General features: G+C 34.5%; 1 protein-coding gene across 1 annotated transcript; it reads right to left on the minus strand.

The window, feature by feature from the left end:
• Positions 1-14214: 14214 nt before the first annotated feature.
• On the minus strand, positions 14215-15213 carry LOC139870423 (uncharacterized). Its single transcript, XM_071858234.1, has 2 exons — positions 15113-15213; positions 14215-14767 (listed from the first exon to the last, which is right to left on the minus strand). Exons 1-2 carry the CDS (start codon positions 15211-15213, stop codon positions 14215-14217), a joined length of 654 nt encoding a protein of 217 aa, XP_071714335.1.
• Between the last annotated feature and the right edge of the window lie 235 nt (positions 15214-15448).

Here is a 15448-nt window from a genome sequence, read left to right on the forward strand (position 1 = left end):
CCGAATAAGACGATGTCTTGTTTAATATTACAGTTTTTATTTACAGTAATGTTTTAGTAACTTTTTTAGAAAACATACGGACTACTTTAGTATAATTAACACTTTTTACATGAAGTTCTTCGTCTAGACGGTGGAAGAAAATCGAGTGCAATGTCTCGAACTATTTTAATAGATTTATTTACACAACTAAAAAAATCTCCTTTTTAATCAACCTGTTTATCTCAACCACTACGGCCAACCAGATCCTTCCGTAATTATATAAATATAATCACTTCAATCTCACCAGAGATGTTAACGAAGATAATTAACGAGTTTAGAAAGATTTTGACGTGTTAAGTTTGAGTAAACCATTAACCACACCAACAGTTGTAAAGGGTAATCGTGAGCCAATAATTTAGTTTATCACCGTTAATTATATATAAAGTAGTTTCCAAGAGTTTTATTAAGTTTATAGTTCGTACTTTAAAAGATATATTAATGATTTTATTATTTGATATATATATATATATATATATATATAAAATTCAACAGCTTATGCGGTGAATATTATAGGGTGGTGTTTATAAATATTATGATAGCATTATATATTAATAATTATTATAACAACACATATAACAATTATATAATTATAAAGATAGAGTAATATAATATAAAATAAACGTAGTAATAGAATAGCTTACAAGTGATTATGGACGATTCTTTCAATGTTTGCTATTACCGTGATTCACTTATGTATTATTCTTGAAAAATATATAAGACCCAGCTCCAACTCTTACTCTAAGAAGTATAGACCGCTTCTTAAGAGCTTACAAGACCTACACTAATTTATAATAAACTAGCCTAAGCTTGCAGAATTATGTTGTGAGAGAGAAAGAGTGGTGAAAACTTAGAACGAGAGAGAGCTATGAGTTTTCTAAATAAATGAAATGAACGTCTAAGGCCTATATATATATATATAGGAGAACTGGTTCGCCAGTTGTAATCCTGAGTTGCTAGTTGCTTAACCACGTGACGCCAGTTGTTAACCACGAGCCGCCAGTTTCAAGCTACGAGACGCCAGTTTCAAGCTACGAGTCGTTAGTTAGTTAACTCGGGTCGCCAGTTGCTAACCTGAGTCAACAGTTATGATCTTTGGGTCACTAGTTGTGACCCCTGGGCCACCATTTACGATATCTGTGTTGCCAGTTGTAATTCCTGAGTCGCCAGTTGAAACTCCCGAGTCTCCAGTTGTGAGAACCGGGTCGCCGGTTACCATAACCGGGTCGCTAGTTATACTAACTGGGTAGCAAGTTGCACCAACTGGGTCACCAGTTGTACTAACTAGGTCATCAATTGCACTAACTGGGTTTCCAGTAGTTGTAACTGGTTGGTCAGTTGTGATCTCGCACACCGTATTTGTCGTATACGGGTTTCTGATAGTACGCCGTTTAAGCACCGGTATACATTTTGACTTGAATTTTAGCGGATGCATTTTTTGGGGTTCCTTAGACTTATAAGAGTCACACACAACCCCCTGAATCACTTATGTATGTTCCTTGTGGTTGTATTTGAAGTAATGTGTGATTAGGGTTTTGTGTGTGTTTTTAGTGTGTATAAGTCTTGAAACCTCTTGATCTTTGTAAATGAATCAGATGAGCTTCTAGGTTCTTAATAGATCTTCATATACATGTCTTGAATAAGTGCTAGCAACTCTAGTTAGTGATCTTGAGCTCTTATGGTGGTCTTCTAGGTCGGCTCTTTTAAATTAGAGTTTGAAAACCCTAATTCGGCTCTTTTTCTAGTTTTTCCGTGAAGTGAGCTTTTTAAAGTCTTGTTTAGCAAAACTTAGTGGATTAGTGCGCTTATTGCACTATTTTTCTTGAATACATGTAGAATTTGAGTAGATATCGTTAGTAAAAACATGATTTTTACGCGATACAGTAGCCCGGGTAGACTGGGAAAACCGTGTAAGCAGCTCATGTAGCTTCAATCTTATTTGTTTCTGAGGTTGTAACTAGGTTTTCACTCTAGTTTCTTCGTTTCTAGTCCTTTTTCTTCGATTCTTCTTGCATCATCTTCTTAATCACTTGATCTACAATTTAAAACAAATAAATGCTAAATCTTTGATAAAGTTAATAAATTTGTTATGTTAGGGCTTAATATCGGGTGTAAAAAAGTGAATTTTTGACCTATATCAAATATCTCAAACTTAGACTTTGCTTGTAGTCAAGCAAATCTTGAACTTTTAAACACTTGGTGTTTCGTTCATTTTGATCAAGTGGTTTTACTTTTGAGACACAAGAGCGAAAACGCAGTTTAGTATCTTCATTAATTTTGAATCTATCTCTTCACGCATGAGAGGAGGTTATATGACTATATCTATCTTACTCGAATCACTCAATTCACCAAGTGTATATGGTTTCCTATGATTCTACTGAAATGAATTCACTTGATAGCCTATTGTGTTGCACCCATCATCATAGGCTTGATCAAGACTCAAATCCCCATCACATTGGTGAAAGTGGTTTTGGTTATAATCCCACGATTTTTCATGAAAAAACTCTTTTAAAGGTTTGGAATAGGATTTTTGGTGTAAGGAATGATAAGTTAAATTTCGAGAGTTTATTAGATTGATAGTTGATCAAGCATAGATTAATCGGGTCAGGTTCGGTCCATGCTTGACATCAAAGAAGGGGGATTTAAGGGTTAATTGGGTTTAACTCTCCGGTCCGAAGTACCGTGAATAACCCCCTGCGAGATGAGGATCTCAGCGGGGGTGGTTAAACATAGACCCACCATCGGCGGGTAGTCCGGTGAACGATGGCTCGCGCTGGGTTGTAGGGTTTGTTTTCGTAGAACGTTACCTGTATATCAAGAGTATCTAGTGAAATGCTATAAGTCCGGTAGCGCGGGTATAATTGCGCTATATAGATAGCGCAGCTAGTCCATACGTTGATACTTAAAATAGTATATGTGTAATTTTCCAAAGAACGAACCCCTTGTCTTGTGATTCGAGTCCGTTATTTATAGCTACAGTGTCGTTTGTGTCACGTCCCGGAAAATTTTGACTAATTTTGAACCAAACTCACGATACGATTTCATAATTCTAACATGATAAGCAAAGTCCGTTATGTTGCGTCTCAAAATTTTTGAACTATTTTCGTACATTCATTTGACTTCGACCATTTCCGACGATTCATGAACAATTAATTGTAAATAGATATGTGTGTGTGTGTGTGTGTATATATATATATATATATATATATATATATATATATATATATAATTGAAAATAAAATTTGAAATATTATATGTTGTTGTTATTAAAATTAATTATGTAAAATAAAATAAAAATATGATATTATGTTAATTATTATTTAAAACACATCTATATAAATAAAGTATATTAAATATATATTTTGTGATTTCGAATCTATTTAGTAAACGACAGTAACACTCAATTGTCATTCGATCGATATTAAGCAAGTTAAATTCGAACTTATGTGATTTAAAATAAATGGTGATCCGAAAATGAGTTATATAAATTATAGGCTTATTAAAAGTATATTTAGAATCTAATTATTAAATTTTAATACTTTTTATATTTTACCCAGGATCGAGCGCGGACAGTTGATTTAATTTTTATTTAAATAACTAATGACCAATTTTATACCATAATGACTGAAATAAATAAATATAATTATTGTAAAAATTTAAGAATTTTTCGAAGACTTTTATTTCGCCATTGATTTAACAACGGAGTACGAAAGACTATCCCTAATTTCTGTCGGTAGAAAGATACAATTCAACTACTGCTGTATTTGAAATATCTATTCGAATACTATTTAGGTTACTGTGCCTAATTGAAATTTGTTTTGTTACTGTGCTCGTTTTATTCTTCTCACATGTTCCTCCAATCTCATATTTAAGATATTTACTATATTATTATTACTTTATGCCATTATTATCGTTATCAATTAAGTGGAATCATATCCGTGAATCGAGTACAATATGATTGATAAGATTATTACTGTGCTTGTTAGTTACTTTTCATGTCAACTAAACTGAATATATAGATACATATTACATATGCATACACCATACAAAACCCATAACCAGTCTCTCTCTCTTCCTTTAATATTTTTGTTTATCTGTTATTTGAAACTCATCATCCACTACGAGTTGTAATCTGCAATTCCCTTGTTGTTTAGATAAACCAAGAAACTTGATTGAATTATTTCTATTCGATCATCACCACAGTCAAGCTCGTACACCACCATTCTTGTTCCCATCGATCAACCATTAAAGAACTATCACCTTATGCTATTCGGTTTCCATCTTTGCAACAAACCAACACCACCATAGAACCACCATTCGAAACCCACCATAAATACCACTAGACCCATTTATACATAACCTGTAACTCCTGCTACTCGATCTTTCTTGTTCGACTTACTACAAAACCACAACCTACTTGATTCGATCCTTTTCTGTTTCAGCTGTAAACCCTCGCAACCATGTACAACTTTCTATTCTTTCTCTTTTTATCAAGCAACAACACTCTAAACCACCACCCATGACCACCAACAACCACCACCACTATAACTGTCGACCACCTATCTTTGTATCATTATGTTTCACGTTGCAAACCCTCGCCACTTTCAGCAAATAAACCCACACCATCGAAACCACGTAAACTGCCATTTATTTGTGACTTTGGTCATTGTATCGTTGCAACAGGCTGCTGCTACAACCATTGAATCACCACCACCAAGACACCTCAAACCACCTGCAACACCCATTTAATTTTACTCTCTAGCTACTACTACTACAATAGTTTTTTCTAATAGTTTTCGCCATCAAAACAGCTCTGCAGTCCCACTGTTACAACTACTATGTCGACTATTTTCTTCTGATACTTCTGTTAATTGATGTACGAAACCCACAGCTCATCAAAATTGTGAAATGTGTTGAGTGATAACAATGATACTTGTTATATGATAAAAGGGATAATGATAACAACGTTCTTTTTCCTTTTTCCCTTGTTGGCCGACAGAAGGTTTCCACTTGTGATTAAATATTAGGACGGCTCCAACTTGTCTCGTGCTGTATATATTTTTTTACCGAACCTCTTTTGATTAAATTAAGTGGACTAGTTGATGGATTCTAAATGGACTGCCATTTCTATTTTCGATTGGGCCGCTATGTTGGGCCGGATAAACATCATGTATCTATAAAAAAAAACTACTATTTCCTTTAACCCATTAAACTTCACAACAAACCCAAACATAACCCAAACTGGTTAGCTTATGTTGCTGCGTCTGTTCTTCAGTCGAACCCCAAACTAGTATCATCGCCACACAACACTGATGTACTTGCTGTAACCTTGTTTCAATTACTGTTAAACGAAGGAAAATATGTCTATCGATGATGATTTGTAGGTTAGAATAAATAGGGTGATTAAATGGTGTTAAATGATTAGGTTAACGATTAGGCTTATGATTATGATGGCGTGATAATAGTAAACGAGGTTGATTTCGAAGGATTGATAATGATCATAAAATGATGATGATCATGAATCCGAGATGATTTTGGGTCGATGATGATCATGGAATATGATTATGATTATGACTATGATTATGAAAATACCGTATGATGATAATGACCGAATGATGTCAATGATGATGATCGTTCCATGATGATGATGATGGTATAAAACTATTTTTATTATTTCTATTAATATTATTATATTATTTTTAATATTATGATTATTATGATTATGATTATTATTATGATTATTATTATTATTATTATTATTATTATTATTATTATTATTATTATTATTATTATTTATTACTATTATTATTACTAATAATTAACATTATGTTTATGATAAAATAAAAATAGATATAAATTATGTTAAGATATATTAAGATAAAAATGATTACGATTATGATCATGAATATAACTAAGTTAATTACAACCGAGAAGTATAATTATAAGTACGTTTATGTATAAGAGGAATATAAATATATTTAGGTCATGATTAAATAAAATTATTATTATTACTATCAAAAGTATCATTATTATTATCATAATTTTTATCATTATTATTATTAATATCATTAAACATGATTTTATTATTATTATTAATTATTATTATTATTATTACTATTATTATCATTATTTTTATTACTAGTATTATCATTATTATAATTCTCACCATTTTTAATATATTATTATTATTACTACTACAAATAAAATGACTAATATTATTATCAAAATTATTATTATCAATATTATTATTTAAATCTAATTATTAGTATTATTATCGTTATTCTAGTATTGTTATAATTATTATTTTGACAAACAAAAGATATTTATATAAAAATATAATTATTACATATATCATTAGTATACTTAATTCACTATTTAATATAAAATAACATATATATATATATATATATATATATATATATATATATATATATATATATATATATATATATATATATATATATATATATATATATATATATATATATATATATATATATATATATATATATATATATATATATATATATATATATAAAATATTGGAAATAATAAACACATTACTATTTTTAATAAGTAAAATATTATATAATTAATATATAAACTGGTTTGAATACCATTATATGTTCATTATGTGTTTTAATATATATATTACTGAAATAGGTTCGTGAATCTGAGGCCAATCCTGCATTGTTCAGTTTCGTCGTATGCATATTTTTACTCAAAATATCGTATATTGAGTTTCATATGCTCCCTTTTTCAATACTTTTACAATATATATTTTTGGGACTGAGAATACATGAAATGCTTTTATAAATGTTTGACGTGATAGACACAAGCAAAACATTCCTCTAATGAATTATTATACAGACGAGTTATGTAGGTTATTATATTGAATATCGCCCCTGATTATGAAAAATGGCCCCTAATTGACGCGAATCCTAAAGGTAGATCTATGGGTACTGACCAGCCCCATCCGGGTTACGGATGCTTTAGTACTTTGATATTTATATATATACAGACGATACTTGTATATTACAGACTAAAAGTTCTGTTTATTTTGGGGATATTCATGATGCGCTTTATATGTTAAAGTCGGTAACCAAGCAAAGATTATATATACAGAGAATGATTTTATACACAGGTTATGTGTATGTTATTTTGTACACGAGATATGTGTGCGGTTATTAAAAATCGCGAGGCAACCTACGGGGGAGAAAATAATACGAACCTACTCTGCCAAACATTTATGAAAAATGGTTTCGTACACGAGATAGGTGTACTGTTTTTAATTCTTGTGGTCTATCAAAATGACTGAATTTTATTGTTTATGATAAACATATGAACTCACCAACCTTTTGGTTGACACTTTTAAACATGTTTATTCTCAGGTATTAAGGAAATCTTCTGCTGTGCATTTACTCATTTTAAAGATATTACTTGGAGTCATTCATGGCATATTTCAAAGACGTTTCATTCAAGTCGTCGAGTTCAAAAAGACTGTTATTAAGTAAATGGCAGATTAGTCATTCATATTATTGGAAAACATATACCAATTGGTATTTTGAAATGAGTTGTCCTTTAAAAGAATGCAATGTTTGTAAAACATATCATATAGAGGTCAGTACGTCGCAATGGGACCAGATGTTGAAGACTTCGTCCAGGTGGATTAGGACGGGCCTTTACAGTTTGCTTATTGGAGCCACGTGTTCCACGTTGCTTTCGTGTTGGTACTGCATGGTCGTTCAGGGGAGGGGACCAGGGAACCATACCGTCACTCATTGCTAGCTGTCGGTCCTTTTACAAAGATCGTGGCAATTACAGGACACGTCATGTTCATGTAGCACGCTATCCTAATCTGGCGCACATTTACTTGCGTCTGAAGTGCCAGAGCGCGAGGGATGTACACATATGGTGCAAGTGTGATGCGCAACACAAGCCAATCGGGTATGCGTATCATAAGTCCCCCCAATTCGATATTATGCGCAAGTATTGCGCATGGTATCGAACTCAAATACTATTAACTCCATAGAAGGTGTGACGTGACAGCCGTCACATCACCTGTCCTGTCACATTAAATTAAAACCTTCTTTTCCGTACGTGTTCGGACATGTGTACAGTCAAGATCATTTACAATCGTCCTTTCCCTTTCTATAAATAGAGCTTTCTTCATTCATTTTCCACTTTTCCTGCTTTTTTCATTTCTAACATGGCTTACTGCGCTGATTTTTCCAATATTGGTTCTATTCCTTCATCCATCTCGCTCGAATATGTAGCGCATATCGCGAAGCGCTATCCTCCCATGAGATCATTGTCACCCGTTGTTCCTGGTCGCTTAGATTGAGCCAACCGTTCCCCTGGTGGGAAGGTGACTACAGTGATCCAAACTTTTCCATGTTTATATATATTAAATGAAATTGATATTTACATGATTAAGTGTTTCCAACATGTTAAGCAATCAAACTTGTTAAGACTTGATTAATTGAAATAGGTTTCTTATAGACAATTGACCACCCAAGTTGACCGGTGATTCACGAACGTTAAAACTTGTAAAAACTATATGATGACATATATATGATTATATATATAGTTAACATGATATTATGATAAGTAAGTATCTCATTAGGTATTTTAACAATGAGTTATTTATATAAAATTGAGTTTATTAAATTAAAAAACTCGAAAATGATATATATAACGATTATCGTTGTAACAACGTCTTACTAGGTACATATGAATCATATTAAGATATTGATACACTTGGTTAATTATGTTAAATGATAAGTAAATATATCATTAAGTGTATTAACAATGAACTACATATGTAAAAATAAGACTACTAACTTAATGATTTCGAAACGAGACATATATGTAACGATTATCGTTGTAACGACCTTTAACTGTATATATATCATACTAAGATATATTATATATCATAATATCATGATAATGTAACAATTTAACATCTCATTTGATATAATAAATAATGGGTTAACAATATTTAACAAGATCGTTAACCTAAAGGTTTCAAAACAACATTTACATGTAACGACTAACGATGACTTAACGACTCAGTTAAAATGTATATACATGTAGTGTTTTAATATGTATTCATACACTTTTGAAAGACTTCAAGACACTTATCAAAATACTTCTACTTAACAAAAATGCTTACAATTACATCCTCGTTCAGTTTCATCAACAATTCTACTCGTATGCACCCGTATTCGTACTCGTACAATACACAGCTTTTAGATGTATGTACTATTGGTATATACACTCTAATGATCAGCTCTTAGCAGCCCATGTGAGTCACCAACACATGTGAGAACCATCATTTGGCAACTAGCATGAAATATCTCATAAAATTACAAAAATATCAGTAATCATTCATGACTTATTTACATGAAAACAAAATTACATATCCTTTATATTTAATCCATATACCAACGACCAAAAAAACCTACAAACACTTTAATTCTTCAATTTTCTTCATCTAATTGATCTCTCTCAAGTTTCATCTTCAAGTTCTAAGTGTTCTTCATAAATTCCATAAGTATAGTTTCATAAAAATCAAGAATACTTTCAAGTTTGCAAGTCTACTTCCAAGCTTTCTAATCCATTCCAAGTAATCATCTAAGATCAAGGAACCTTTGTTATTTATAGTAGGTTATCTTTCTAATTCAAGGTAATATTCATATTCAAACTTTGATTCAATTTCTACAACTATAACAATCTTATTTCGAGTGAAAATCTTACTTGAACTGTTTTCGTGTCATGATTCTGCTTAAAGAACTTTCAAGTCATCCAAGGATCCTTTGAAGCTAGATCCATTTTTCTCATTTCCAGTAGCTTTATCCAGAAAACTTGAGGTAGTAATGATGTTCATAACATCATTCGATTCATACATATAAAGCTATCTTATTCGAAGGTTTAAACTTGTAATCACTAGAATATAGTTTAGTTAATTCTAAACTTGTTCGCAAACAAAAGTTAATCCTTCTAACTTGACTTTTAAAATCAACTAAACACATGTTCTATATCTATATGATATGCTAACTTAATGATTTAAAACCGGAAAACACGAAAAACACCGTAAAACCGGATATACGCCGTCGTAGTAACACCGCGGGCTGTATTGGGTTAGTTAATTAAAAACTATGTTAAACTTTGATTTAAAAGTTGTTCTTCTGAGAAAATGATCTTTCTTATGAACATGAAGCTATATCCAAAAATCATGGTTAAACTCAAAGTGGAAGTATGTTTTCTAAAATGGTCATCTAGACGTCGTTCTTTCGACTGAAATGACTACCTTTACAAAAATGACTTGTAACTTATATTTCCGACTATAAACCTATACTTTTTCTGTTTAGATTCATAAAATATAGTTCAATATGAAACCATAGCAATTTGATTCACTCAAAACGGATTTAAAATGAAGAAGTTATGGGTAAAACAAGATTGGATAATTTTTCTTGTTGTAGCTAAGTGAAAATTGGTAACAAATCTATATTAATCATATCCTAGCTAACTTATATTGTATTATACATGTATTCTAATATATTATGTAATCTTGGGATACCATAGACACGTATGCAAATGTTTTGACATATCATATCGACCCATGTATATATATTATTTGGAACAACCATAGACACTGTATATGCAGTAATGTGGGAGTTAGCTATACAGGGTTGAGGTTGATTCCAAAAATATATATACTTTGAGTTGTGATCTAGCCTGAGACGTGTATACACTGGGTCGTGGATTGATTCAAGATAATATATATCGATTTATTTCTGTACATCTAATTGTGGACAACTAGTTATAGGTTACTAACGAGGACAGCTGACTTAATAAATTTAAAACAGTAAAACATATTAAAAATATTGTAATTATATTTTGAACATACTTTGATATATATGTACATATTTGTTATAGGTTCGTGAATCGACCAGTGGCCAAGTCTTACTTCCCGACGAAGTAAAAATCTCTGAAAGTGAGTTATAGTCCCAATTTTAAAATCTAATATTTTGGGATGAGAATACGTGCAGTTTTATAAATGTTTTATGAAATAGACACAAGTAATTGAAACTACATTATATGGGTGAATGATCGAAGCCGAATATGCCCCTTTTGCTTGGTAGCCTAAGAATTAGTAAACCGATCTACTAATTGACGCGAATCCTAAAGATAGATCTATTGGGCCTAACGAACCCCATCCAAAGTACCGGATGCTTTAGTACTTCGAATTCGTTTTTATCATGTCCGAATGATTTCCCGGAATGATAGGGGATATTCTTATATGCATCTTGTTAATGTCGGTTACCAGGTGTTCACCATATGAATGAATTTTATCTCTATGTATGGGACGTATATTGAAATATGAAATCTTGTGGTCTATTATTATGATTTGATAATATATAGGTTAAACCTATAATTCACCAACATTTTTGTTGACGTTTTAAGCATGTTTATTCTCAGGTGATTATTAAGAGCTTCCGCTGTTGCATACTAAAATAAGGACAAGATTTGGAGTCCATGCTTGTATGATATTATGTAAAAACCGCATTCAAGAAACTTATTTTTGATGCAATATATTCTTATTGTAAACCATTATGTAATGGTCGTGTGTAAACGGTATATTTTAGATTATCATTATTTGATAATCTACGTAATGCTTTTTTTAAACCTTTATCGATAAAATAAAGGTTATGGTTGTTTTAAAAATGAATGCAGTCTTTGAAAAACGTCTCATATAGAGGTCAAAACCTCGCGACGAAATCAATTAATATGGAACGTTTATAATCAATATGAACGGGACATTTTAGTGACCACATATAGCGTGGTTTTCGATCGGGGGAATATACGCATTCCGCCCATGAATTTCATTTTGCGCGTACTTTCTCATTTCAACATTGGTATGGGTCAGCTAGACCCTGATAGCGATTGTCGCCTTGTTGTGTTCCAGATGTGGTGTAGGGCGCATGATTTTATTCCTACGGTGAACTTGTTCAAGAATATATTTTCTTTTGAACGGCTCGATACGGGTTGGTTCTCTTTTTGCGACAATGTCCGCTTTACTAGTGAACCACTAGAGGAAATTCCACCGGACTGGAAAGAACGCTACTTCTTCGTGGATGATACCTTCATTCCTCTAGAGTTTTTGAATGTGGGCTCCTGGCAATATGGTTTTGACGGGAGCTTTAATACAGCGCCACCTTTAAGTTCAAGTGAAAAGTCGATGTTGGACAAGTGTATAGCAACAACGTGTTGTATGCTGGGGGAATATCCAAGCATTGGCCAGATTCCAACTACTATCCTCACTTTAGTCGCCATTTGCAAGGCACGCAGAACTTTTGACTTTCTTTTATTTTTCTCCTTCCTTAACGTCTTTATCTTTTATTGACAGCAATTCCCTTCTCCGAGTACCTTGAATTCTCTTCTTCCGCGTATGTGGTGGTGGATCGTATGCCTTTGAGGAAAGGCTTTTTGGCTAGGCGCCCTGTTACCGCAACCTCTGCTTCTGGTTCTTCACGCAGGAAGAAGAAAAAGAAGGTTGCGGTGCAATATGCTGATTTACCTAAGAGATGTCCCCGTGGGAAACTTGTTCCATCACATAGTGACGCTACTGCTTCAAAGAAGCACAAAAGACCGACCGCTTCTTCTTCATCAAAGCGCGCTCGTACTGGTATGGTCCGCATTTATTGTATACCTACTTTGCTTATCCGTTGACGCTGCTCATCATCATTATTCCTACCCAGATGACGGGCATGAGCGTAGTGCAGAAGGGGGTGTGAACAAACCTCGCTCGTCCTCAATTCAGGTTGATAGTGACTCCTCCGTCGAAAACCAGCGCCCTGATTCGACGGGTTATGCTAAAGGTAAGAATGTCCAGAGCCCTGGGCCGAGCAGTGGGTCTTTTGGCGACAAAATGTCTATAATGAGGGACACCATAATGTACCTTTGCGGTAGGCTTGACAATGCGCAACAGGCCAATAAAAAGATACATGCACAACTAGATTGTGCTAACCGCCAGAATAGCGACCATGAGGAAACTATTCGTGCGCTTAGGGTACAGTGCGCTGAATCAGAGTGGCGAGCGAAGTCGGCTATTCATGAGTTAGGGGTGTTAAAGGCGGGCCTTCGTCGTATAGTGGATCATGCTTTGAATAGCGATGTCGTAAATGATCACTACGAGGATGCCTTGAAAGCTATACAGGATGTTGAGCGCCTCCACTTTTGGGACATTGTGAAGGAGCATATTCAGGTGCCCACCGTTCTTCCTAAAGCTATCCTGGATTGCCTTATTCCTGAAGTGCGTAAAGCTGCTAGGGAGGCTTGCAGAGCCTTGCGCCACATTCCTATTCCCCGGCTTGAGGAGTTGTTACGTGATTTGCGAGTGACGGTGCAAGATTTAGTAGATTCTAAATTGTAGTCTTACTTTATAATGTCATAATACGTTATGGCGCGTGTAACATTTTGTATCATGTGTATTTTTTGAAAAATAAAAAATAAAAAATATATATCGTGATGTAAACTTGTGGTACATCGATTGCTTTATATTATCGCTTTGTTAATGATAACGTCATTATTTTTACTTTTGGCATGTTGCCACTAATCTTTGTGTGCATTGATGTGCACTCAACGCACACACAGATTTTGCGCTTGAAGTTACGTCTAAGAGTCTTCCAAACGTTTATTTTGGGACTGTGGTCAAGCGCGACCAACGCTTTTTTGTTTATAGTCATGACTTGCAGATCTCTTGGTCTGCTCGGGTGGAACTAGGTCAACCCAATGACCGTCTCTCTCCGGTAAAATAGTCTAGTTTGACGCCAAACAGACTTCTTTCGTGCGGGAGCTAGAGAAAGGCATCCCTTAAGTAGGAAGAAACGCGCTAGTATTGTACTGTGCTCGTGCAGTTCAAGTCATAGAGCTATTCAGCTCCGAGAGGTACATGAAATCATAGCCGAAAATAACTTAATGCTTTAATATAATCGAAAAAATGATTTTTCTAATAGCACAGCACACGGTCGACCTACAAAGGCGCGTTGTTTAGTAATTACATGTAAATCTAGACAAAGTAGGTGAGTGATCAATTCTCTATTTTCTATATTACATGTAGCATTTTTTAAGCGCGGTAGCATGCCAGGTCCGCTTGATTGGATTACCCTTAAGCTATGCCAGTTTGTAAGTTCCAGTGTTACTGATCCCAATGACCTTATAAGGTCCCTCCCAGTTTAGCCCCAACTTCCCAGTATTTTGGGCCTTGCTCGCTTGGTTGTCGCACCACACAAGATCTCCTACCTTGTAAGTTCTTGCCCTTACGCGCTTATCGTAATATTTTGCAATGCGCTGTTTGTTGGTGGCTTCGCGAATTGCGACCATTTCCCTGCGCTTCTCCGCATAATTCAGATTGGTGCGTAGCCTTTCGTTATTTTCACCCTCACTGTACGACAGAACTCTTTCTGTTGGGACGGTTATTTCTGCCGGGATTACCGCCTCTGAACCGTATACCAAACTGAACGGTATTTCTCCTGTGTTGTTCTTGTGCATTGTCCTGTGTTCCCATAGGACTTTGGGTAACTCATCCACCCATCCGATGCACTTCATTCCCAACCTTGCTTTGATGGCGTGTACAATATCTCTATTCGTAACCTCACATTGGCGATTAGCCTGAGGGTGCGTGACGGAGGTGAAACGTTGTTTGATGTTCAAATCCTGACACCAGCTGCGGAAGGGGTTGCCTTCAAAATGTGTTCAGTTGTCACTGAAAATTTTGTTAGGTATGCCAAACCTGCATACAATGCTTTCCCGGAAAAAATCTCTGATCAGCTTATTGGTGATGGTGCGCAGGGGTTTCGCTTCCACCCATTTGGTAAAGAAGTCGATAGCGACCACTAGGTATTCAGCATTCCCCGCGCCCTTTGGGAAAGGTCAGACTATATCTATAGCCCATTTGCAGAACGGCCATGGTGATGTGATGGGTATCATAGGGTGTTGTGGCGCCCTGCTAACGAGTGCATGTAATTGGCATTCTTGGCAAACTCTTATCCTCTCTTCTGTATTAGCGTACATTCGGGGCCAATAATACCCTAGTCGTTTAATCCTCTCGGTGACTGTCCTCGACCCATAATATAACCCGCAAGATCCTTTGTGAATCTTGTCAATAATCATAGCGGCCTCTTTGGGTCCAGCGCAACGTAGGGATGCGCCTAGATAAAATTTTCGATATAGGATTTCCCCTCATAGTTCATAATTTGGCACTTTCACCCTAATCTTCATGGATTCCTTTTCTCCTTCAGGTAGAGACCCAGTCCGCAGGAATTCAATGATGTATGTCATCCAAGTAACCTCTTCCTCTTCGACGGATGCAACCGTTGTCTCCGGCTCGGTGGATTTCTTGAAACCT

The sequence above is a fragment of the Rutidosis leptorrhynchoides genome, chromosome 10, assembly GCF_046630445.1.
Source record: "Rutidosis leptorrhynchoides isolate AG116_Rl617_1_P2 chromosome 10, CSIRO_AGI_Rlap_v1, whole genome shotgun sequence".
Classification (NCBI taxonomy): domain Eukaryota; kingdom Viridiplantae; phylum Streptophyta; class Magnoliopsida; order Asterales; family Asteraceae; genus Rutidosis; species Rutidosis leptorrhynchoides.